Raw genomic sequence first — 23,949 nt, forward strand, 5'->3', positions numbered from 1 at the left:
TTCACCACTCCTCAAGTGGAAAAGTCTTGAGAGGTCTTAATAATAATTTGTAGTTTGTACAAGCAGTTTGTCTGAAGTGTTTTGAGAAACGTCAATTTTCATTAAGAATGCTTTCATGAGGGAAGATATGAATTCTTTATTTGAAGGCAAATGTGTTCTTTTTAACCATTAAATTTGAAGACTAAAGAAATAGGTCACCTAAAAAATTTATTGTTATTCCAACCACTGTATTAATTTATATCTTCAGAGAAACAATAAAACATCTTTGGCACTAGTAAAAAAAATGGTTCGTGACTCAGAAAGATTGTTGTAAAAGTGGTCCATACAACCCATACTCTATTTTCCATGTCATCTGAAGCTGTATTTCAAGTTGGAATGACATAAAGGGAATAATATCTGATAACAATATGTTTTATTCTTGATGAACATTTCCTTTAAAAAGCATTGATTCTCAGTGAGGTAGTTGGGGCCATCTTCTTTAAAATGAAGACTAAACAAGCATTAAAATAAGCCAAAACAACTTAAAAACAAGAAATTTCTTACTTGAATTCACCTGCTCAATAATTGTTTTATTGTTCTATGAAGAATTATAAAAGCATGATTTCAAGACATGAAAAGTCATATAAACTAACAAAACTTGATCTTAACTCTAATTTTTATACTTTTTACGAATATATATTCTTCTAGATGTTTTTTTTTTCTGCAAAAATATTTTACATTAATCCTTTTACAGTATATCCCAAAAATCTCAAAAATTTGTTGTGGACAAGGGTGGGCCTTGGTATCAAAAATGTTGAGAACCACTGTTTTCAGAATAATAAAAGTGCAAAAAAGGTCTAATAATATTTATTTGTCATTACGAATAATATAATATAATATAATATAATAGTGCATGATTATATGAGTATATATATATATATATATATATATATGACTTCTTATACTAAATAATACATTTTAAATTAGTTGGTTCATATAGTGCTTATTTCTAAAAATGTTGGTTTGTCCCTTTTTAGCTTTAATGAGAGCAGCACTCAAGCTGAAATGAACTCCACATGTTTTTAATTATATATGTATTCATCCTGCTACCTTAAAGCCAAAGGTCCTGTTGAGAGAACCATAACGGGGCATCCCGGGGTTCTCACAGGTGGTACGGGTTGGCTCTGAGAAACGAAAGGAAGAAGAAAGACAAAACAAATGAATATCCAGTCACATTCTTCTCAATATCTTTCACAACAGAGGCAATGTCTTTTTCACCCCCATAAGAACATAACAACATTTCAGCTCTCATAAATATGTGCTGCATCGCCCTTCATGAGCCCAAACACATCTCTCAAAGCAGTGCTAAGACTTGGCTTATAGTGATGGTTATGGGGCCTGTGTGCTTATGTAAGTGCTGCAGCAGTGGCATAAGTTTTTTTTTTATGGAGGGCTGATGGAGACGCAGCAGGGGGCAGTGTTGCTGCAGCAGTGCATCTGCTATGACACAGCTGTGCTGCTCTGTAATTGGGATGTAGAGCACATTTTTGAGCTGATGCAGAGACCCTTGATTCAATGCAGGCGTGCAAATGACAGGACAACCTGCAAGGCTTACAAAACCAGCCCCTTTTCCATGCCGTTTTTTGATCATGTAGCTTCTAATACAGAGTCAGCACACAGAAAATATATGACTGCATTGCCATATTGAGAAAAGAGTTGCAGACAGTGTTCATACTGCTTTGATTTTGAAGGAAGAGCCCACTAGGTGGATGTAGAAACTATTACTGACTTACTGAACTGATATCCCTTTTTTATTTGTATTTTATTTTTACAAGTATTAAATATAATATAATATAATATAATATAATATAATATAATATAATATAATATAATATAATATAATATAATATAATATAATATAAAGTTAAATATGCCCAACAATATGACAAAATATGACAAAATGGCCAACATTTGCCCAACAATATGTCAAAATATGCAAACATTTTGGTTTGTAAATGTCTCTGATTGTTTCATGTTCTTGGTCGCCAAAAATGCACTGCACAAAACACTCCAAGGTCAGCATAAACCTGTCATCACTGCAAGTGATCTTTGTTTATTGTTGCTTGGGTCATATTTTCTTGTACCCTGCATAGTTTAGTTAATTTTTTTTGAGGATGAGGTCATGTCACACAACCTGCTCATGTCGCCATCTGCCTAATTTGTCAGCTTCTACCAACTGATATATGAATCTGCAACTGGACGCACAGTTATCATTTATTTTATTTACATCAACAACAAAGATATGGAGAAAATTTTTTCTAACTTTTAAGAAACTGGTTTTGCTACACCTAACTATGCACAATTTTAAGGTTAATTGAACTTCATTATTTGCATCTAATCTTGTCCGTGCCACTGATCTAGACTACACAGGGTTTATATTAGTCAGTGAGAACAGCCAATAGGATTCATTCTATAAGAATTGTTGTGTATAATTGTTTAGTAGCCTTTTAGAGCACTTAATTTCCACCCCCCAACCCCCTATATTACTTTTTTATGGTGTCTTTGAGGGTGTAATATGAGGCCATAATAATACTTCATTGAAAGAGCTTAATGATTACACCTGCTTTGGGGCTATGGCTTACATCTTTTGTTGGCACAATACACTAAATGCTTAAAAACACCAATCGGAGCTCATCCGAATCTCCTGCTGGCTATACTTGGCTCCTCAACAATGGCCTCGTAGAGTTGGGACCATTTATTCAATTACTTGCTCAATTAAAAAGAATTATCGATGTATTTATTGACGTTAGGAGAAGGACTCCCTCATGGATGTATATAAACTGAGGGGTTTAATCAGATAGACACTGTACTTAGGGGGACAGTGAGAGGAGTCTTTGCTAATGAGACATGGAGAAATGGATGTAGATAATACAGCCAAAGACCAGTTACTACACAGTGAAGGAGAAAGAAAAGTAAAAGAAATGAAGCAGGTATGTATACATATATAGAAATTCTGAAAGAACTTATTCACAGGACTAAAAAAGAGGAACAATTCTTTGTGAATAATAACTTTGATTCAGTTCACATCAGTCTCTATGGTGTCTCTCGCAATTCAAAAGCACCTTAAAGCAGCTTTACAGAGATCAAGGCCTTAATACCCTCCAGTAAGGGAACCTGTGGTGAAAGTAACAAGGGAAAAAACTGTAAGGGGAGAATGCAAAATAAACCCTGGGAGGAACAAAGACTCAATACTCGAAGCTTAAGCTACAAACTCATGATTTCATGTAGTTTAACTTTGGTCAAGCTACCTTCATATAATAGTTATCTACACTAAAATTTAGAAATGGAAAATACCTTCAGAATATCAGACCGTATTAAATAATACTGCAAATAAGAGAATTAATATTACACAAAAAGTATAAAGATCTATGTAAAGAGTACTGATTAATCTCATTACTCTAGGTTCATGTAAAGTTGAATTTAATGTTGTCCATTTGTAATTCATGCCTTTTCAGAATACATTAAACGTTAAATCACGCAATTTGAATCGCTAACGTTTATTTGTACAATGTAGAAATGAACATAAACCAAGATAAATGTTGTAAAAGTATTGTTCACTGTGAGTTCCTGAAACCTAATGCATTAAAGTGTTGATGAACTGAACCTGAATTGTAAAGTGTAACCAATGAATCATTTGATTGGTGAATTCTAGATTTTGGGTCAGGTACACAGATCAGTGCAGGTACATGCCTGTGTTTAAGAAGGTCATGGGAACCGAGCTTTGTATCAGAGCACAATAACTTCACAACAGCTGCCACTGCCTGCCGTCAAGAAGCGAGTTTGTCAAGTTGAAGTTTATCATGCAATTTAATTTTCCCTGGCCACAATTCCTCACTTCATACTTGTCTACTCGTCTGCCAACTGTTCCCACTTCCCTTGTTCTGTGGTCACCAAAAGGAGTGGCTTTGCTCTTTGCCACCATAATTGTGTCAACACAACATCAGGCCTGATTGGAGCAGCACTGGCCTGGGCTGCCTGGGCTGGTGGAGGGCATCGATTTCTTTTGTGTTGTTGTTGCTAAATACTTTTGAGCCGGTTTGTGTACTGGGTGACAAATAATACCAAAAGGGCTTATCATTGGGGGCGGTAATCAAAAGACACAGCAGCCAGAGCTACTGGAAAGCAATATTTGAGGCAAAACTTGAAATTCTGACCACCTTCACTGAACTGAACCATGAAACCATAGAGACTCGGATGACTTAAAGGGATAGTACACCCCGAAATTAAAATTAGCCCATGATTTAGTCACCCTCAAGCCATCCTACGTGTATATGACTTTCTTATGTCAGTTGAATCTAATCGGAGTTATATTAAAAATTGTCCTGGCTCTTCCAAGCTTTATAATGGCAGTGGGTGGGTGTTTATGTTCAACAGTCTCAAAGAAGTCCAATAAAGCACATCCATCCATAAAAAGGGTGCCTCACATGTCTCCGGGGGGTAAATAAATCCTTCCTGTAGTAAATCGATGCAATTTTGTAAGAAACATATCCATTTTAAAAACGTAATAACCAAATTTCCTTTAGCTTGCTCTAACTGTTGTTATGTGGAAGTCGGCCTAGGCGGATGACGTAGGATGCAAGTGCCGATGAGGATATGCTAGTCTCGCGAAAATAAAAACTAAGTTTGTTTATAGGAACAAAGGAAGTTTCCTTGCTTTAGCAAAGGAGAACCAGTCTTCACTTGGCTTATATCGAAATCCTCTGACATCTGTATTCACAAATCCTTGTTTTGTACTTCAAATTCTTGACCGGTGTTTTGTTATGTTCTTTCCTTTCTGCTTCCGCATTCGTCACTTATGTTCTACATCATCTGCCCGCTAACCGTATATGACAGTTAGCAAAGGTATAGATTACCGTTTATACAATTTAATTATAGATAATTTTTTTTTTTACAAAAATGCATCAGGAGGCCTTTGTACCCCCCGGAGCTGTGTAAGGCACTTTTTATCATGGATGGATGCACTTTATTGGACCTCTTTTAGACTGTTGAACAGAAAAAAACGGCCACTGCCATTATCAAGCTTGAAGGAGCCAGAACAATTTTTATATAAATCGAACACAGCGTTAGTTAAGTCAGGAAGCATAGGCAGCGACCAGCTGATGCAGTCAGCTGTCAAATGACTGACAATCACTAACATTCTCCAATTAGATACGGGACATATATGTGGCACTACTGCTCGGTAAGTATGCTCAAATGGCTAGCAACCCTCCCTCCCTCCCCAATATAAGCATGAGCATATTACCATGCCCCTTCTGGTTGTCGTCTCTGTTTCTGATCACTATGGCTTTCAAGTCCCGGTTTGCATGGACCTCACTGAGGTCCACTGAGAGACACTTATCCTCATAACCAAGCTACAGGATCGACGTCCCACTGCCACATCTACACGATTACCACTGTTCACTTTTAAAGGCATTTATTAAGTGTCTTAATTGTCATGTATTTCCAAGCTGATGGTTCCGGGGGTTAATGTTTAAGCTCTTTTGTGTTCAATTAATTTGGGAGCAAGAACCCCCATAAGGAATTATACCGCCAAAGATAAATTGTGTCCAATACAAGTAACTTGGCAAAGTGGTCCTTTCTGAACTCTGGTTGGATTCATCTGAAAGAAGAAAGTCATATACACCTAGGATGGCTTGAGGTTGAGTAAGGCCGCATTTACACTGCATGGTACAAGTGACCCAATTCCTATTTTTTCCTCCCATGTGGCACAGATCGGATATGGCTCATGAACGTGTAAGCAGGAAAAAAGCACATGGATTCAGGATATTCACCTGTTAATGCAAGTTGGGTGTCAAATGTTTTTGAACAGTACCGATATATCTATTACAAATGAAATGTCTCTTGTTTACTAGCAGAGTATTAATTTGGTTCATTTGTGTTAAATAAGAGGCTTTTGAGATCGTGCTGAGTGCTTCAATCTATTTCTAACTCTTGAGGAGACTCTATTCGTTCAGGATTGTGATTAAACCACAAAATGAAATGCAGACAAACATGTCCCTGCTCTTCAAATACAATCACTGATGAACACATTCGGTTTTAATGAGGAACAAAACTATACAAGGACAAATTAGAACCCAGATCCTTAGCACAAGTTCTACTGCTAGATCATTAGTACGCGCATATGTGTACAGCAGATCTGTGTATAAAATCACTGTTGTGAAGAACTGGTACTAATGAATGATTTTGATGTGAGGATGAAACTATCGGATACGGATCACTTTTAAAAAAAGGTGTAAGCAGGTTGTCAAAAAAATCTGATATAGTAATAAAAAGTGATTTGGGCATCCAGATCTGCAGTGTTAATGCAGCCTAAATGACTGGCTAATTTTAATTTTTGGTTGACCTATCCCTTTAAATGACCATAATTGCTTCTTGCTAAGAGTTGGGCACACTGGTCGTCTTCAGCTGGCTGATTATTTGGTTTTAGCATTATTAGGTTTTGATATACAAACATACATTAACTATCATGACAGTCTGTTTGGCTTGGAATTTAACATATGGCTTAAGCATGCAAACTGTTTAAGTATAATTGATTTACCTATACAGTGAGGCTGGGATCCACTCCAGGTGCCATCAGCCTGGCAAATGCGTGTGGTACTGCCTACTGGGATATAGGGAGCCATGCAGCTAAATGACACTTCAGACTGGTAGATGAAACTGCGGCCTTCCCTCGAGCCAAAGGCAGGGATTCCAGGATCTCCGCAGAACTTAGCTATCATCACAGAGATCATAAAGACACACTTTCAGAAAAATCATTCTCAAACGGTCAGGCATAAATGATGCTAAAAGCTAGACAAGACAAGCTAAACAATGTGCCTGCTTTATTATGTTGTCCTTAATATTTACCACTTCTCAGAAAGAGAAAAAGTGTATAAAATATTGAAATTTTGAACACAGACATGTGAGGAATATTCAAAAGCTGTTTAAAATGTAATGATTTACAATCTGCAACGTACATTGTATATTGTCCTCCATTAGTTCATTCATCACACTAGAAATGGAAGGCCAATACAAGCAGACTGCATTGTGAGATATTGCATCATGCTGTGTGCTCTGATGTATGTATACAGCACATTTTGGCAAATGTATTAGGTCATGCATGTGCATAGAGTGTCTTATTCTGACCAAGGCAGCATAATGAAAAATACAGTAAAAACTTTTTTTGAAATATTATTCAGATTTTAAATAACTTTAAAATAACAATTATAATTGTCATGTGACACTGCAGACAGGAGTAATGAAAGCTTTGCCATCACAGGAATAGATTACATTTGAAAATATATTAAATAACATACATAACATTTATTCCTGTGATGGCAAAGCTGAATTTTTAAGAAGCCATTACTCTAGTCCTCAATGTCAACAGCATTTATTAAATCTTTTTTTTTTTTTTACATCATATATATCTTTAATGTCAATTTCTGCTCAATTTCATGCATCCTTGCTGAATAAAAGTATTCACTTCTTAAAAAAAGCATACTGACACCAAACTTGTAAATGGCAGCATACATATTATATACTGCAGGAATAGTAAGAATAGTCTGCTATTATTCTGAACATAGTCACATAATACTGGGTGAAGTCCTAAGCCCTGTGGTAAACGTTCTCCATGGCCCTGCCACTGTCAGGCAAACAATAGGTCTCTGGAGGGAAAATCAATCTCATGGTTGACGTCATCAGCTGTCTGAGCCATCATAAATATGCTGGTCAGACTACTGTGCCTGAGATCTAGCACTACAAACTCAACTTTTCTTGATAAATTATAGATATGCTGTCAGGATATAAAATAAAAGTGGAAAAGAAAGAGAAGGAAAAATATCAGCACCTTGACAAAGTCAGAGGTATGCTTTCTACCTCGAGCAAAATATAAATATATATATTTTTTAACATGGGCAGCTTTTGTTCCATGTGAGGGATAAAACAAGGATACCTTTGTGATAACTAGGCTTTAAACTTTAAGTTCTCATACCATTTCTGGAGGTTCTTCATCTTAGTCATCAAACAGCATTGTGCTGAAACAGACTGACATCCCACCATGCTGTGCCCACCTTGTCTGGTGTCCTAAACAAATAATGCTGCATAATCCAGCAGATCTAATTGAAAAAGAAATGTTGCCCTATATGTTCTCATTCGGCGATGATCCAATCAATCAATGAATCAATATCTGAACATGACTTTCTCGCCAACAGCAAGAAGATGAGTTGCCGACATAAGGCAAGGTGTGAACTTTCTGAAGCTTTTTTTGGGAAATGTTGGCATGCATAGGGTTGCAAGCACCCAAGGGATGAAGCAGTCAGTTTGATTAATATTAATAGAGTAGTACAATACTCACGCAAGCACTGGGGTACCTCACCACTCCATGTACCATTGCCCACACAGGTGAGAATGGCAGGGAAAGAGAGCTCATATCCCGGGGAGCAGCTGTAACTCACGCTGGTGCCCCACTCAAAGTCACGTCCCTCCAGGAGCCCGTTTGAGATTGGCAATGGAGTAGCGCAGGTAACGGCTAAAGGGTTAAAGAGTTAAGCGTATATTTAAAAATCGGCATGTTTAATACAATTACAACGTAACGACATAAAAATTCTACTTTAAATAAGTACATTTGTCTTGATTTCCAGTAAAAATGTGTAAACACCCTTAAAATAAATGAAACAGTCTAAATTATATTACTTCTTAGATGATGTAGACATACATTTATTATGAATAATCGTAGTTAATACATAAGCTGTTAACATATTTATTAATATACGAATATAAAACAACAACATGTGTAACATCAGCAGTAACTATAACGGTACTAAACAGGTTCAGTTAGGCAGAGAGATTAATTGTTCTACTAACACGACTGAAGTCACTGAATGCTATATCTGTCTTAGAAGCCCCATCTTTTCCAATAACCGCTTGCACAACTCTGTGAGGAAAGTCTTCTTCGCTGGTAATCAGTCCTCAGGTATCACATGAGCCCTTAAAATCAATCACACTCTACCAGACAGGAAGCCAATGCCTTGCTCAAACGGGCACTCATGGTGACTCATGCCCCCACTTACGGTGCAACACCCCAACACAATGCTGACACTGACACACACACACACACCATGGTAAAGTTCTAGCCAGACGGTGATTACTGCCTGCAAAAACAGTGCTTCGACTGTTTCTTTATGAGCTAATAGTGTTTTCTTCGCTCAACTCATGTTGATAGAACCGATAAACTTCTAACAAAGCCCACTGTTGTATTATTAATCAGAATCAGTGTTGGCATCCTTTAAAGAGGCCTGGACCAGACTAAGCTAATAAATATTTCACATATACCATCAAAACTGCAGGAAAGAGCCAGAAAGGACACGCACACACTCAATGTCAGGATCCTTCCTACACCTGATGCGAGTGGTTCTTTTTTGTGTCAGCTCACTTTAGCATGCATATTAATGGCTCTGTGTGACAGAATATCAGTTCAGACCGAGAATATGAAGTTCAAGTTTCCTCAGATATGTATGCACAACATGTCCTTTAAGAGACAGGAGGAGGCCACTGCCTTCAGGAATAAATGAGACATCTGTGTCTATCTAAATGAGCTTAGCAAAATGGCATTCGATGCCAGGGCACTGGTGAGGATCACAAATGCATCGTCCAATCCTGGAATTTAATTTCATATCGCTTCATATACCAGTTCATCTCCTGGCAGTAGGAAGATGACAGGAGTCATTTGTGAAATTAATTACGAGAAATGGAAGGGCTCATAGGTCAAAGCTGATTATAATAATGGGGACACAACACAGCCCTTAAGGGGTGAACGCTCAGTCTACAAATGTGTTCAGATCATTTGTCCAACAGCATGATTGCTTGATAAAACATGAATGTTTACCATTCATTGTAACGCAATTGCACAAGAAAAGATGACCTACAAGGATGGATAAATATTCCTCCCCTTGTTAGCTCTAAATTTCAAACAAGACATCCATCACAATGGCGAAGACACAAAGCTGGAAGACCTCAACTGACTCTGGGTGAAGCATCTGTGCATCTAACGCTCAGGGCAGTCCGGGACAGATGTGCAAATATATCAGTGAGCAAATTATCTTTTAGGCCTTGCCTTGTGAACAGTAAAGCTATATGGCTTTACTAGCCACAGAACATTCTAGAGTAATGTGTTAATCTGGGGACGATGAAGCCTATGGAAGAAATGGGAAATTATGTAACACTTTACAATAAGGTTCAATTTTAAGTTGATGCATGGAGCATCATTCACACAAATAAATAAATACTGTAAATGTTATTTTGGAAGTATATTTTATAGTTTAATGTTAATCCACATTTGTTCATAGTCCATTTCAATTTTGTAATATTTATTCAACTTAATAAATTAAGGATGACTTTAATGTGACTTTAACTAAAGTAAACAAATTGAACCTTATTGTAAAATGGTACCACAATTTATTAGGACTGTTCATTTTAATGTTCAGTGAGGTTTAAATCAAGTTTCACCTTTACAGAAAGGCACGGGGGCGTTCCAGGTACCGTTTCCGGTACATGTGATGGTGGAGAAACTCTCGGTTTCCATCGTGTAGCCAGGCTGGCACACAAAAGTGATGTTTTGTCCAATGGTAAACTCCTCACCATATCTCAGCCCATTTGCTGGCACTCCGGGGTCTCCGCAGTTGATCACTGAAAAGTAAAGATCATTGTTATGATGCTTATAGGTCAAAATGAACTACTGTGTTGAGTACGATGTGCTAACAGTCTCAATTTGAGTTAAAAGTCTAGCCAATTTACAATCTGCCAAACAACAGGAGTGTAGATCTTTATTCAGTATCTAATACAACTCTTCAGATGGCAATCATAGCTTTTTGTGGCAATGTGATAGAAACAAACCTTGGGGAGCCACGTTCACAAATCATCTTTAACAACTCATTTACGCTACAACAATCTTTAGCACCCCTGGCTGTTTATTTCAAATGATAGATCTTGTTATTATGTAAAGAAATCAATAGTAGCATGCGGTCACGGCTCCTGTCCCACCGGTGCAACTTCAAATCAATTCTACAGATCTTTTACAATTATCATTCTTTCCAATGGATAAATAAGAGGAGGTCGGATTGGAATGATGTGAGAAAGAATGTGGCGCCACTGGAATTCAGATGAAACAAATTTGTAGTTTTGCACTTTGCTGTGGCTGACAAAACCTCGTCCGATCTGTGCATTTATTTAATTATTTCCCAGACCCAACATCTTAATTTCCTCTATTGATTTATGTTGGAACATTACTTATCTGTCACCCTTGAGTTGCCACACGTTTTGTGTCTTTTGGAAAAGGACGGAAAATTATGTTTTCGTAAAATCCATCAGCAGCCTTATACATAAACATATCAGCTGATGGTGAGAAATGGCTAACGCTAAATGCTAATGTGACTCCTCCCTTGGACACAGCCATGTATCACCGCTTTTGCTCCATTCAATAAACACATGTAGTGCTGCATCAATCAGAGCTGGTTTGGTGCACTGCCCATATAATTCCAGTCAATGGTATGCAGGGAATACGCCCACGTTTAAGGGTGAACGTTTGAGAGCATTAAGGGATGTGATTATGGATGAGAATGCCAACTTACCTAGACATTACACAGGCTAAGCTGTTTTACTGTGTTGTGTGACGCTTCATAATTTCTCAAACAACTATTACGAGAAGAGTTTTTAATCAACTAGATCTATGTTTCATCACTTCTGTTCCATGTAACTGAAATAGATTCAAATGATACAAAGCGTGATCCGTATGCTAACCATGAGCAAAAAACAACAATGGAACTGGTTAATGTCATCAAATAGTCAATTTGACCTAAGAGACATGTACCTACCAATCATTATAGATTTAAGACCAGACTGTAAAACACAGTATAATGCTACAGTAAAACATGTTAACTGGTTAACTGCAAGTTACCCTACCATAAACAGTTAAAAACCATAATTTGGATCATTATGGACATTTTGCATCATTATGGACATGCCACTTATGAAGAACACTGATTCATTATGTGGTTTTCTACAGTACCATCTGTTTTATTATGTTGGTTGTCAGTACATTTGCACTGTTGTAAAATATACAGATACCATTATGTCCAAGGCAGGACATGAAATAATTGATTTATGTATCTACCAGAGCCAGAAGACCTTTACATCTTCCTCCGTTTTGACAAAAGAACATCTTGGAGCTAGCTACCACTGCGGAACCGAATCCTGCAATCCCACTCATCCTGACCCAATTCTTCCTCAAAATGCACTGAAAACTTTCTAACCTTCTGTTTTCAAAGGAACACCAGTTACTCTCACGGTGATGCCTGAATTAAACGTTCATAAAGTTGGTCCCCTGAACCCTCAGCAAGAGGACTGTTCTCTATCAGTCAAGGTATTTTACCATGATGACACAATTTTAGTACAGCTTTACACAAATGAATCCCACAAGCACATCTGTCATATCACCTCATTACAACTTGTAAGGAAGCTCTGCTGAGGCCATTTTGGTTTATTCAAAAACAAACAACCCTTCATTTCTATTTAAAGCTCAACAAATACCCTGCTTGTTTCACACTTACAGGTGCAGTTGGGTGCAGTGCCAGACCAGGTGCCGTTAGCTTGGCATAGTCGTGTGGTGGAGCCGCTTAGCAGGTAGCCATCCATACAAGAATAGATGACCGAATGTGAGAAGGTGGTGCCGTCTAGTCGATATACCCGTCCGTTACTGGGAGTCCCAGGGTTACCACACTGCACAGCTGTAGTATTTTAAAAACAAAAATGCATGAAAAGTTATTGCCAGTTGACATCCTTGAGTGAAGTAACATGTCAAATTATTTAGTAATTTCATAAGGGACCACAGGAGATAGCTTGGGGGTGTCAGTGTTTCTTTTGTCTTTTTGTTCCAGTTGTTCACACATGTATCTCACTTCCCTATTTTCCTTTGTGTAATATATTGTGACAAGTCATTCTTACTCACAAACACAAATATCTTTATGTATTGTAGGAAAAAGGAAAGTCTCAGATTTCTGACGATATTATTATTATTATGTTTCATTATTACAAATGTTTTCAACAGAATAAGAAATGTTACTTGAGCATATTAGAATCATTTCTGAAGGATCGAGTGATAATCAAAACTGGAGTAACAAATGCTTGAAACTCAGCTTTGATTTCAGGCATTTTACATTGTAATAATATTTCACAATGTTGCTGTATTACTACAGACCTCAAACATTTGAACAATAGTGTACATTAATTACAATATTAACATAACGTTAAGTTCAATAAATAATGCATGTGCACTGTCACTTTCACAAATCATGGTTCTGCATAAACGGCTTATGCAACTTAAAATGATCACATATAATAACCCTTAGTGTCTTGTCCAGCCTTGTATCTTTTTCATGTTCCTTAGTATCAGATGGCACACACACAGTCTGTTCGCTGACCATCCGATGCATATCGCTCACAAAACTGTCTAAGTAGGTGGTTCTTGGCAAGAATAAGTGGCAGTTTGGACAAGACCATATGCTGTTCAGTCAAAGGTCTGGCTACATGAGACTATGTGCATTTTAATTAGCAATGCAAGTACTCTGAAATGAAGTACTTAGTATATGAATGGGATTACAAATTTTAAGAGGTAGTCCATTATCTGTATATAACAGTATATTCCTTTTTTGAGTAGCTTCCCCCAAACTGCATTTGATGTATCTTAACATTATGGACATCTGATAGGAAGAAAGTGACGGTCTAAAGGAAGAGAGATCATTAGAGAGACATCTTTTACCATGTAATTACTATGATATGGGACAGTGGCTAACAGAATGAGGTTTCAGTGTCTGCAAGGCTTAAATGAGTGTGGATGAAGTTTGAAGATATGGTATGACAGGCCTGTAGATCATACCAGGAGAATGGCACCAAGACAAGAAAGGACAAAAAGAGAGCTCTTTATTTCAACAGAGATGCTGGCTGAGTGAATTAACTGGCTGAAAACCTATTAATCCACCAAGCCAAAGTGCTTTGGTTGACTACAATGGAAGAACTCAGGCTTCCTTCCAGGATGGAATCATCTCTCTGTGCAGCTGTTAAAAAGACAGCGCTTGCGGTACACCTCCATGATGGGAAACTCGAGCACTCTCTTTGTCTTGCGATGACATGCTGACCATTGTGATTCCCACAGGGCTTGACATTTTGCAGCATGGGGGACGGATTATAGCGTGACGCCATCCCCCTCAATTAGTCACTGTTCCTGTATCCCTGTGCCAATTGCTGTCTCTCAAAAATTATTCCCCCACAATGGCTTGGGTCATGTCAAGTATATGTTCAGTGGGAGGTGGGAGCCCTGGGAGAAACACCATTAGTCAGGTCTTGGAGCAAGGAAACAAGATGGTGCATCATGTTTCTGTAGAGAACATTGCCTGCTTGTGTTTGGAATTGGCCAGCCATCTTTCATTTGTCCTGTAGACCTTTCAACCTCAGGGAAAATGTGAGTTTATTATGTGGTGTGTGACAACTGTACAACTGTAATGGCATATAGGAAAATAAAACAAAAGGTAACAATGTGGACTGTGATATATAATTTAGCGGGTAGTTGATTTCATTGTTTGTCACTGATAAATGACTTTGGAACTATTTTATGTTATAATAAAGACCACACTATCTTCCAGGGGGTTGGATGCAATATCATTATTAAAATGAACAGGAAGGTCTTCTGCTCAGCACATAGTAGTTCTACTAAAGAAATAAGGCAATGCTTGTTAAAAGGTATAAAAAAGCTTCAGTGATAGACCAATAATAATGAGAAGAGGAAGAAATGGTCAGTTTTTCATTCCCTACTTTTAAACCACCTCTAAGTTGCTCTCAGTCTTTTGGTATTTTTTATTATGCTTAAATCTTTACTATAGCAACCATTTTTTTCAACCATAACTCCTGAGAAATGTGATCTGCTTTTTTTTCTGTGATTTCTTGTTCTGTCTCTTAAAAGAAAAACAAGATAAAAAACTATTTATGAAGGAAAAAAATCCAAAGAAAATAACTTTTTATGTGGAAAGTGTGGTAATTGTTTTTTCAGGAACAGAAAGTTCAAAAGAACAGTATTTATACAACATAAATAAATATTCATAAATATCTGCACTGCACAACATCTGAATACAGTGGCTACTATTGAATGGCCATCCAATGCAAAAAGATTAAATGTAAAAAGCATGATCAAAATATGGGCAAAAACATGTTTGGAACAATGGTGTAGTTATGGCATCTACCTTCAGGGTACATGGGCATGCTAACATGCCAAATAAAAAAAACTGATTTCATCACATGCAAAATGACTATAGTTATAAATATCAGCTTTGGTGACAAAATCCTATTTTTGTGTGCACAAAGCATTAGATCAGCCATTCACTTATTAAAACAAACTACTGACAAAGTAGTTTAGGGATTAGATGTCCTAGTCCTACTTCTGCATTCATCTAGCCAAGTAAAAGAGAATATGGTAGATGGGCAGTTTTAGAGATGCTGTATCATGCCAGCTGCTGCAGGCGCTTACGTTTGCAGGAGGGCTGAGAACCGGACCATGTGCCATTGGGGAAGCACATCCTTTCTGCAGAGCCAAAAAGCTCGTATCCCACCGAGCAGCTGAAGTGCACTTTACTGCGTATCCGAAAGTCACTCTCTTCTCTGTTGCCGTGGGATGGAGTGCCTGGGTCACCGCATGTCCCTGATGAATCACCTTGAAAGACAGAGTGAGGAATAAAAAAGACAATAGAGATTGAAAAGAGGTGAGGGTCATTCAAACTATATCGTAAATTTTCATGTCCCCATTGTATATGGCTTAATATATTGGATAAAATATTAAACTCATCCTTTTATAAATGGACACTAGATTAGTTAGTATTCTTTTATGACAATATCACCTTAAAGTGAACAAATGGGGTGAATTTTAAATAGTTTTAAAGCTTTGTTTTATGCAGATATTACCATTTTTGGCATGTCACTTTATAACATGAAATTATTATAAAATCTTTCAGTTGTTTGCATTTTTTGTCTCACCTTTCTCTAGTTTTACTTTGTTACTATTTTTTCCCCACTGTCCTCAATTTTACTTTTCTTCCCATTAGTCTTTTGCATGTTGTTTAAAGGGGGGGTGAAATGCTCTTTTTCACTCAATATCCTGTTAATCTTGAGTACCTATAGAGTAGTACTGCATCCTTCATAACTCCAAAAAGTCTTTAGTTTTATTATATTCATAAGAGAAAGATAGTCTGTACCGATTTTTCCTGGAAAAACACGACCGGCTGGAGGCGTGACGTGTGGGCGGAGCTAAAGAATCACGAGCGCGAGTAAGCTTTTGCGTTGAGAGAGTTTGGAAGCTGTGACAGCTGTGAACGCTGAAACTGAACGAGAGCAACAGCAGCAACGACTCGCTCCGAGCGGGGCTCGAACCCGGGTCTCCGGCAGGGGAGGCGGAAGCACTAACAAGGAGGCAGAGATATTTTAAGCAGTTTTACTCTCCGCATGCAGTTCCAACACACGATCGTTACCCTTTTTCGTTGGGATTGCATTATCCTTAAGAAATAAACAATGTGCAAATCCGGCGTCAAACTGGGCTTTGTTTGTAAAACAAGCATCTTCGAAATGCAGGGAACAAACAAAAACACTTGCACAACTCCGTTGATGCTCTGTAAAAATAAACTCCATCCACTGGTCCCTTAATGCTGTTTTTTTTGGTAATGTCTGGCCCTGGCAACCAAAAACACACTCCTTTTGTGACATTTCGCGACGCTCTCGCTCTGATCAGTGAAGTCTGTTGTGCTCTCAGTGCTGTGCTATATGGGAGCGCGCGCTCTTCCGGGAGAAGTGCCCTCAGGACCCACATAAGGAAATTCTGCTCCATCTAACGTCACACAGAGCCATACTCGAAAAAAAACTTTCCGAAACTTGTGACAAACCGTGTAAACAAATGAACCATTTCCTATTCTATTGTCAAATGAATAAAAAAGGATGACTAGTCCTATGCCTGTTTTCCAGCCCCTCTCAGGATGTAATCTGGGCAGAGGACATCTTTTTTCCCCATGCACTCAAGGCTTTGCTACAGCTCTCTGGAAATTGATATTCCTGATTGATTCCTGCTGCTTCCATATATCTGAGTTGGATTCCCATGCTAAACATGGACAAAGTTTCAAAAACTTTGTCCATGTTTAGCATGGGAATCCAACTCTTTAACAGTGTAAAAAACTCAGTATGCATGAAATAGCATTTCACCCCCCCCCCCCTTAACAATTCATGAATGACATCATCCTTAAAGAACACAGTTTTGGTGGGAAAACATCAGCACAAACATTAGTACGTTTAAGTAACGGAGTTGATGAATTTTGTGCAATACCTGGTGTGTTTCACTCTAAAACATTCCATCTTGTTTGATAAAATTACGGGAAAGAATTAACTTGAATGAAATGAAGTATTTTCATTTCTATCATGATCATTTCTTGTCATTGAGCAAATAAAAAGTTATATTTAAAGTACCTGAGGCTGACGAGCATATTTGTGAAAGTCTCTTGTATAAAAAATACTTTCTTAAACACACAACAATATTCATCTGACTGTAGAAATAGCTAAACATGAAAAAAAAGAAAGCAAGAATTTGTTTCAAGTGTAAAGAAATGAACCATTTCCTATTCTATTGTCAAATGAATAAAAAAGGATGACTAGTCCTATGCCTGTTTTCCAGCCCCTCTCAGGATGTAATCTGGGCAGAGGACATCTTTTTTTCCCCATGCACTCAAGGCTTTGCTACAGCTCTCTGGAAATTGATATTCCTGATTGATTCCTGCTGCTTCCATATATCTGAGCTCAGGGCCCTGCAGCCTTGTACCTCTCCTGAACCTGAGCTCCATTCATCATCAGCACACAAACGCACACAATCACACACCTGCACATGCACATTTATGCTCACTCAGGGCTTATGAATAATCTAGACGCAACAAAAAAATACAGAAAGTGAGCGGTTGTGATTGTATCACATCACATAGAAGTTTCATGTTCAGCATGCACAGACAAATCGCCTGCCGCTGGAAACCTGGTTAGGACACCTAGTGTTAAAAACCATGACTTATTGCTGAAATCCTGGACAAGAGAGCTAAAATAGATCGGGGGCCGGTTGTACCTGCTGCACACAAGTTATAACTTAGTACCAATTTGCATCAGAACAATATGCTTTCAAGTTAAAATGTATGTACTACTAAATATTTGTGTGTTGCACAAATTATACTTAGTTGAAAACTACATACATGACAATAAATAGAAGGGTTAGAAAAAGAATTAGAAAAATTAGAAAAAGAGGCAAATTTTTATATATATATATATATATATATATATATATATATATATATATATATATATATTACACTGTACATATTTATACATTTAAAATTTAATAGATTTGGTTGCATTTTATTATTTTTTTTTTTTTTAAATGAATAATATCATTCAGCAAGGTGCCTACTAAAAGTGAAATCTAAATATGACTACTTCAAATAAATGCTGTTCTTTTGAACCTTGAACATTGTTTTCACAAAGATATTAAGCATCACACCTGTATTTAACATTGATGATAATGTTTCCTGAGCAACAAATCAGCATATTAGAATGATTTCTGAAGGATCATGTGACACAGAAAACTGGAGTAATGGCTTTTGAAAAATGGCTTCAGCTTTGCATCACAGTTATAAATCAAAATGCAAACATATTAAAATAGAAAACAGCTAATCTGAATTGTAATAATATTTCACAGCATTACTCTTTTTACTGTAATGCTTATTGGATCATGATCAAGTTCAACAGATCATATGTAACTACACAATACTTTACAGAAAGCTTACAACCTGGGCTAACTTTTGCCTTAACAAAATTTAGCAACTTTATGCACAGATATTGCTACAAATTAACTTATATTCACTACATGTGAACTTCATGGCCCAAAGACCTTACAAACATTTGGTGCAACTGCAACCCTACCTCAGCACCCTAAAGGTAAAAACTACCAGCCAACATCCAAAACCAGCCTATGTCAACGAAACCTGCCAGATCCATAAACAAGTGATGATTTATTTAAGAACAGGCAGTTGTATGAAAAAAAAAACCCTGATTTAATACATCAGTGAGTCTGGAAAGTTCGGTAGACAGGGCTAGTGCTAGTGGCAGGTGGCCCAGGGGACAGATTAAAATAGCTGTTATTAAAGGACTGCAGGCTGTTCCTCTTACTTATTAATATGTCAGTGGGCTGCTTGAACAGGCTCTTCTGCTGAAGGGCTAGTTGTTGACCCTTGCATGACTGGCAGGTTTTTATCCTTAAGACTCTTTGTAAATCGTATAAATGTGCCATACATCTTACAGTGGGGACTCGAACGCCAGACAGACAAGATGCATGCTGAAGTGAACTTGAAGTTAAGTGAGTGTAGCCGGGTAAGGTATAGCTCAGGTATGATTGACTGATGTCATGCCAGCCTGTGAACCTATCAGTGTTCCTGCTCCTTTGTGATTGGTTAACATGGATTAAATCCTATGAAGCTCTCAGTGTTGGCATTTATACTATAAAAAGTGAAGGGTTTGATTACTCTGGATGCATCATCCTTGGTACTAGACCTTTGTGGATGTACGTCATTATGAACAAAGGATATGGCTTTGTGTTTTGGCCCTTTTCAGCATGTTAGTGGCCATGGTCTTGCGTGGTGAGCGACCATGCATTTTGCTACATGCAGGTGTAACTGCACATCCAGTGGTTTCCAGTAACTTGGTGGGAGACAAATGTACATCATTGATTTGACCACACTGCTGCTTTGTTTTTAGTGTTTGTTGGGTGACTGTTTAAATTTTTTTTTCTGGTCTGTCTTGGTTTTATGTTGGTTAACTTTGTTTGTATGGGTTTTTCATGAGCAGCCATTCATTAACTTGTGTGCGAGTTAGCTGGGAGGCAAGTAAGATATATTGGCCTTGGTCGGCCATTTTGTTTCGGCTGGTGCATATGACAGCTCATTTTTTTTGTTTCTTTGTTGTTCTTTGATTTGTACATGTAGTTGTTGACTGTGTATAGCCCCTTTCACACTGCCATTCCGGCAAATACACGGTAAAGTTTTCCGGCTATTGTTCCCGGGTTGCTAGATTTTGCACTTTCACACTGCCAGTGATTACCCGGGATATGTGTAATATATTTCCAGCGCGGAAAGTGAGGAACAAACTGATCTCTGCCTTATTACAGTTTGCACATATTTTTTTCGTCGCGAACGTTGATCTTCCTTCAAAACAGCCGGTAAAAGAGTGGTGCGATAACGTGTGCCATCACTTCGACACGGCATTAGATCTGACTTTTGTTTACACAGTGCTTGTCCCGGGTTGAACTCGGCAATGTTACTAGGTCCCCGACCCGGGGTTCAATGCCGGAATCAATCCCGGGACATGGTTGCTTTCACACAGAAGGCGATCCGGCAACTTGCAGTGTGAAAGGGGCTTATGTGGACTCCTTTTAGGAGTAGGTTGTTCTGTTGTGGTATGGAAGTGAGATTGTTGTATTTGTTTAATGTGTCTTGAAGTTTTAACTAGTTAACCATGTAGTCTGTTAGGAGTAGAAACTTTCAAAGTGGGGGTTGTTGGATTTATTCCATTTTTGGTAATTTCCCCTACCTGGCCAACCTATTGCCACATGAGGAAGATGGATTTCCTCTCAGAGAACAAGCACACAGAGGGGTCTGTTTCTAAGGTGATGAAGGAACAGGCACCCCACCGGTCATGCTTAGGTGAACTTTCTTAGAGTATCACCACATGCGTTGTGACAGCGACATGTACATTTCTTGGGCCGTGATACAGAAGGGCGCCTTGTATTGGTCTTTCCGGGGCAGAGAAAGTAATACATTTCCTGGGAGGTCTATGTGTGTTTGTATTTCACTGCGGAACAAGGTGTGTGTTATGTCATGTTGCATCTTTGTCTTTCTTGCTGGTGGCAGAGGACGAGAGGAGCGAGAGCCGGGAGGTGTGGGTGTTTGGTCTCCCAAGAGTGTGTTTTGTCAGGGAGAGAGTGCTGACCAAGCATAACACTTCAAGGGCAGACGGAGGGGACTGCTGTATTAGCCGTCCCGCTGGAACTCTTCCACTTATCTGCAGTGCCAGCCCTGAGACCACCGTAGACATGAGAGGAGAGGGTATATGTCCATTTGCATGTCACAAATTGATGTACAGCCACCTCTGATCAAAGAAGTCACCTCAAACATGCAGTTCACACTTTGAGGCAACACTGCTGACAGGATTACGTCAGATAAAAGCTGACGCAATATTAAAGTCATCTTTCTGCATCCACACAAAACATGAGCGGAAGAGAAGTGGGAAACTAAACATGGATTATTGATCAGTGGCATCTTTGGTTGCTTTTAGCAGTCAGGTTTGATTTTTCACTTTGGGTCAAAAATGCTTTTGGATAGCAGATATGGGTCAGATTCAAAACAGCTGGATTGACAGAGCTGTAGCCTAGCACTTAAAGAGATAGATCACACAACAATGAAATTCCAAACCTGTATGACAGACCTTCTTTGGTGGAACACAAAAGATGTTTTTTGTCCATACAATGAAAGTAAGTGTGGTCCATTTTTTTTTATTGCCACTGACCTTCACTGTATGGACAAAAACATCTAAACATCTGAATTCAGTTTTACCACAATAGTCAGGAATAAGATTTAATATGAAACAGGAAACTTTTTTACTCTTAAAATGTTTTAATTTATTTGCTCTAATCTCAGTTTTAAAGGTGCACTCTGTACTTGTTGCACTAGCTGGGACAGTAATCGACTTGAACTCATTCTCACACTGACTGTATAGTAGTGTTGATGCAGCATAAATAAGTAGTTTTCGGTTACCAATTCCATTAGAAATGAATACAAATTCTATATTTGCAGTGAGCAATTAGAAGTTTAAAATATGAGCTAAAGTGTTGTCAGCATAAAAGAGTAGTACTGTGTTCAGTTGGTCATGTGATCTCAAAGTCATAACCTATTAAAATAAATATTATTAGGCTATTATTCATTGTATTCATTGCAATATTCATTGAATTTAATATTTATATATATATTTTTTTTAATTCATATATATAAAATGTAAAACTCAGAAATTCAAAAGGAGTAGGAGTAGAAGAACTGATTAGAAGCTATTGTATTTATTATTATTATTATTTTTTTTTTTGCAATTCTATTTGGATTACTTTAGGGAGATAGTTATGACACATTTCACCTATAAGGAAAGCAAAATCCCTGCGGTCTGAGCTAGCAGCTGCTCTGGTTCAATCAGTGTGCAGTCAGCTCGCTCTATCTGCAGTCAAGCAGTGTCAGAAAGCTCAAGCAGAGCTAGGAAGTTAAGTCTTGAGATAGGCTCACTGCTAGAGGCTGCTTCTTTAGCTGCAGCCTTCACATACTTACAGCCACTCTAATTGGAGCACAGGAAGTTCAGGTGTGAGCAGGAAGAGAACAGAAGATGTTCCCACCAGGTGGACACTAAAGCCCTCACTGATGCAGCCCAGTATACGTGCTAATTGGGTATCAGGCTGTTTCAGGGGCAAAGAGTAAATGGTTGTTTGTTGATTTTAAGAGGGTTGGATCATGTCATAACTTTGGGAGGCTTTACCTCAGAGATCTCTCTCTGATCGCAGGCAATTAGAAGAGGCTGGCAACAATGTCAAAGGCTTGTAATAGTGTCGGTTTGGACTCTTATTAAAACAAAAGGTTGTAAAACATCACGGGACATCGCTTCCCCAATCTCAAGAGCCAACCGTGCAACAGATGCACACACAAAATATCAACTCAGTTCTTTCAAGCAGCCTGCAGTCCCCTGCGTGAGCGCATGTTCATGTACAAACGCCTTCAGCATCGCACACACAAAAAAGGATGAAGTTGCGCTGCTATGCATTTGTGCCATGAAACCTAGAAAACCCTGGAGGCAGAAGAACAGTACCAGGAAGGAGAATAAAGCCTCCTAGGACCACGGGGAAGAGAGATTTCTCTTTCTGTCTAGCTGTTGTTCTCTCTCTGCCTCCTCCTTTCTGGGTCATGGATCTCTGAAGAGGATTGGAACATATACGGAGGAATTGGAAAGAGACAATGTCTGCATTCACAGACGCTTAATGCGGGTTTAATTTTAATGCATTTTACTGTGAACACATTTTTTTCAAATCTGTTCTTTAATTCACTTAGTACTCTATCAAATTACATCATGGTTATCTTAGTGTTTCATGTTGTATGCTAAAATGAAACAAGAACAAGTCAATAGGCAATCTTTAGTACAAATCAAAAATAAAATTCAACAAACGTAATATAACAACAACATAATGTAGGAATATTTGTATTATTAAATGCTATTATTTCAGCTATTTAACAGTATTAAGCAATAGTATAAAGTAGGCTATGCGATAATGTTGAGCAGAGTTTGACTTTTGTCAATGTACCTTCTGTCCTCATTTAAAACAAAAATACTCTCTGATATAACAAAATCATTATATCAATATTGCAATGTGATGTTTAATCTACCCTGCCATTTAGGGGTGGTAAGATTTTGAATGCTTTCTCAGCAAGGCTGCCTTCATTAAATCAAAGATACAGTAAAAACAGTAATTTTTTTTTATAACCTAATATAATTTTATGTAATATTATATTTGTAATTTATTGTTGTGACGGCAGAGCTGAATTGTAAGGAGCCATTACATTCTTCAGTGTCACTTCAGAAATCATTCAAATATGCTGATTTGCGGAAGAAACATTTGTTTTTATTATAAATGTTCAAATGAATATTTATAATATTTTTGTGGACACGTGATAATTTTCTTTTTCAGGATTAAGTCATTTTACCATAAGCCCATTTGTGGTCATTATGCCCCCTTCT

The 23,949-nt window shown here is 37.9% G+C and overlaps 1 protein-coding gene across 4 annotated transcripts in view; it reads right to left on the minus strand.

Annotated features, from left to right (window-relative positions):
- Positions 1-23,949, minus strand: part of LOC113062137 (CUB and sushi domain-containing protein 3-like) — a 365,289-nt gene that overhangs the window by 14,304 nt on the left and 327,036 nt on the right. For all 4 annotated transcript variants that reach the window (XM_026231758.1, XM_026231757.1, XM_026231756.1 and 1 more), the window contains 6 exons: positions 15,587-15,769; positions 12,621-12,797; positions 10,522-10,701; positions 8,372-8,545; positions 6,578-6,751; positions 1,090-1,163 (listed from right to left, as the gene is read on the minus strand). In XM_026231758.1, coding sequence (XP_026087543.1) covers positions 1,090-1,163; positions 6,578-6,751; positions 8,372-8,545; positions 10,522-10,701; positions 12,621-12,797; positions 15,587-15,769 — 962 coding nt within the window. The remainder of the gene's footprint in view (positions 1-1,089; positions 1,164-6,577; positions 6,752-8,371; positions 8,546-10,521; positions 10,702-12,620; positions 12,798-15,586; positions 15,770-23,949) is intronic.

This window comes from Carassius auratus, chromosome 44 (assembly GCF_003368295.1).
Source record: "Carassius auratus strain Wakin chromosome 44, ASM336829v1, whole genome shotgun sequence".
Taxonomy (NCBI): domain Eukaryota; kingdom Metazoa; phylum Chordata; class Actinopteri; order Cypriniformes; family Cyprinidae; genus Carassius; species Carassius auratus.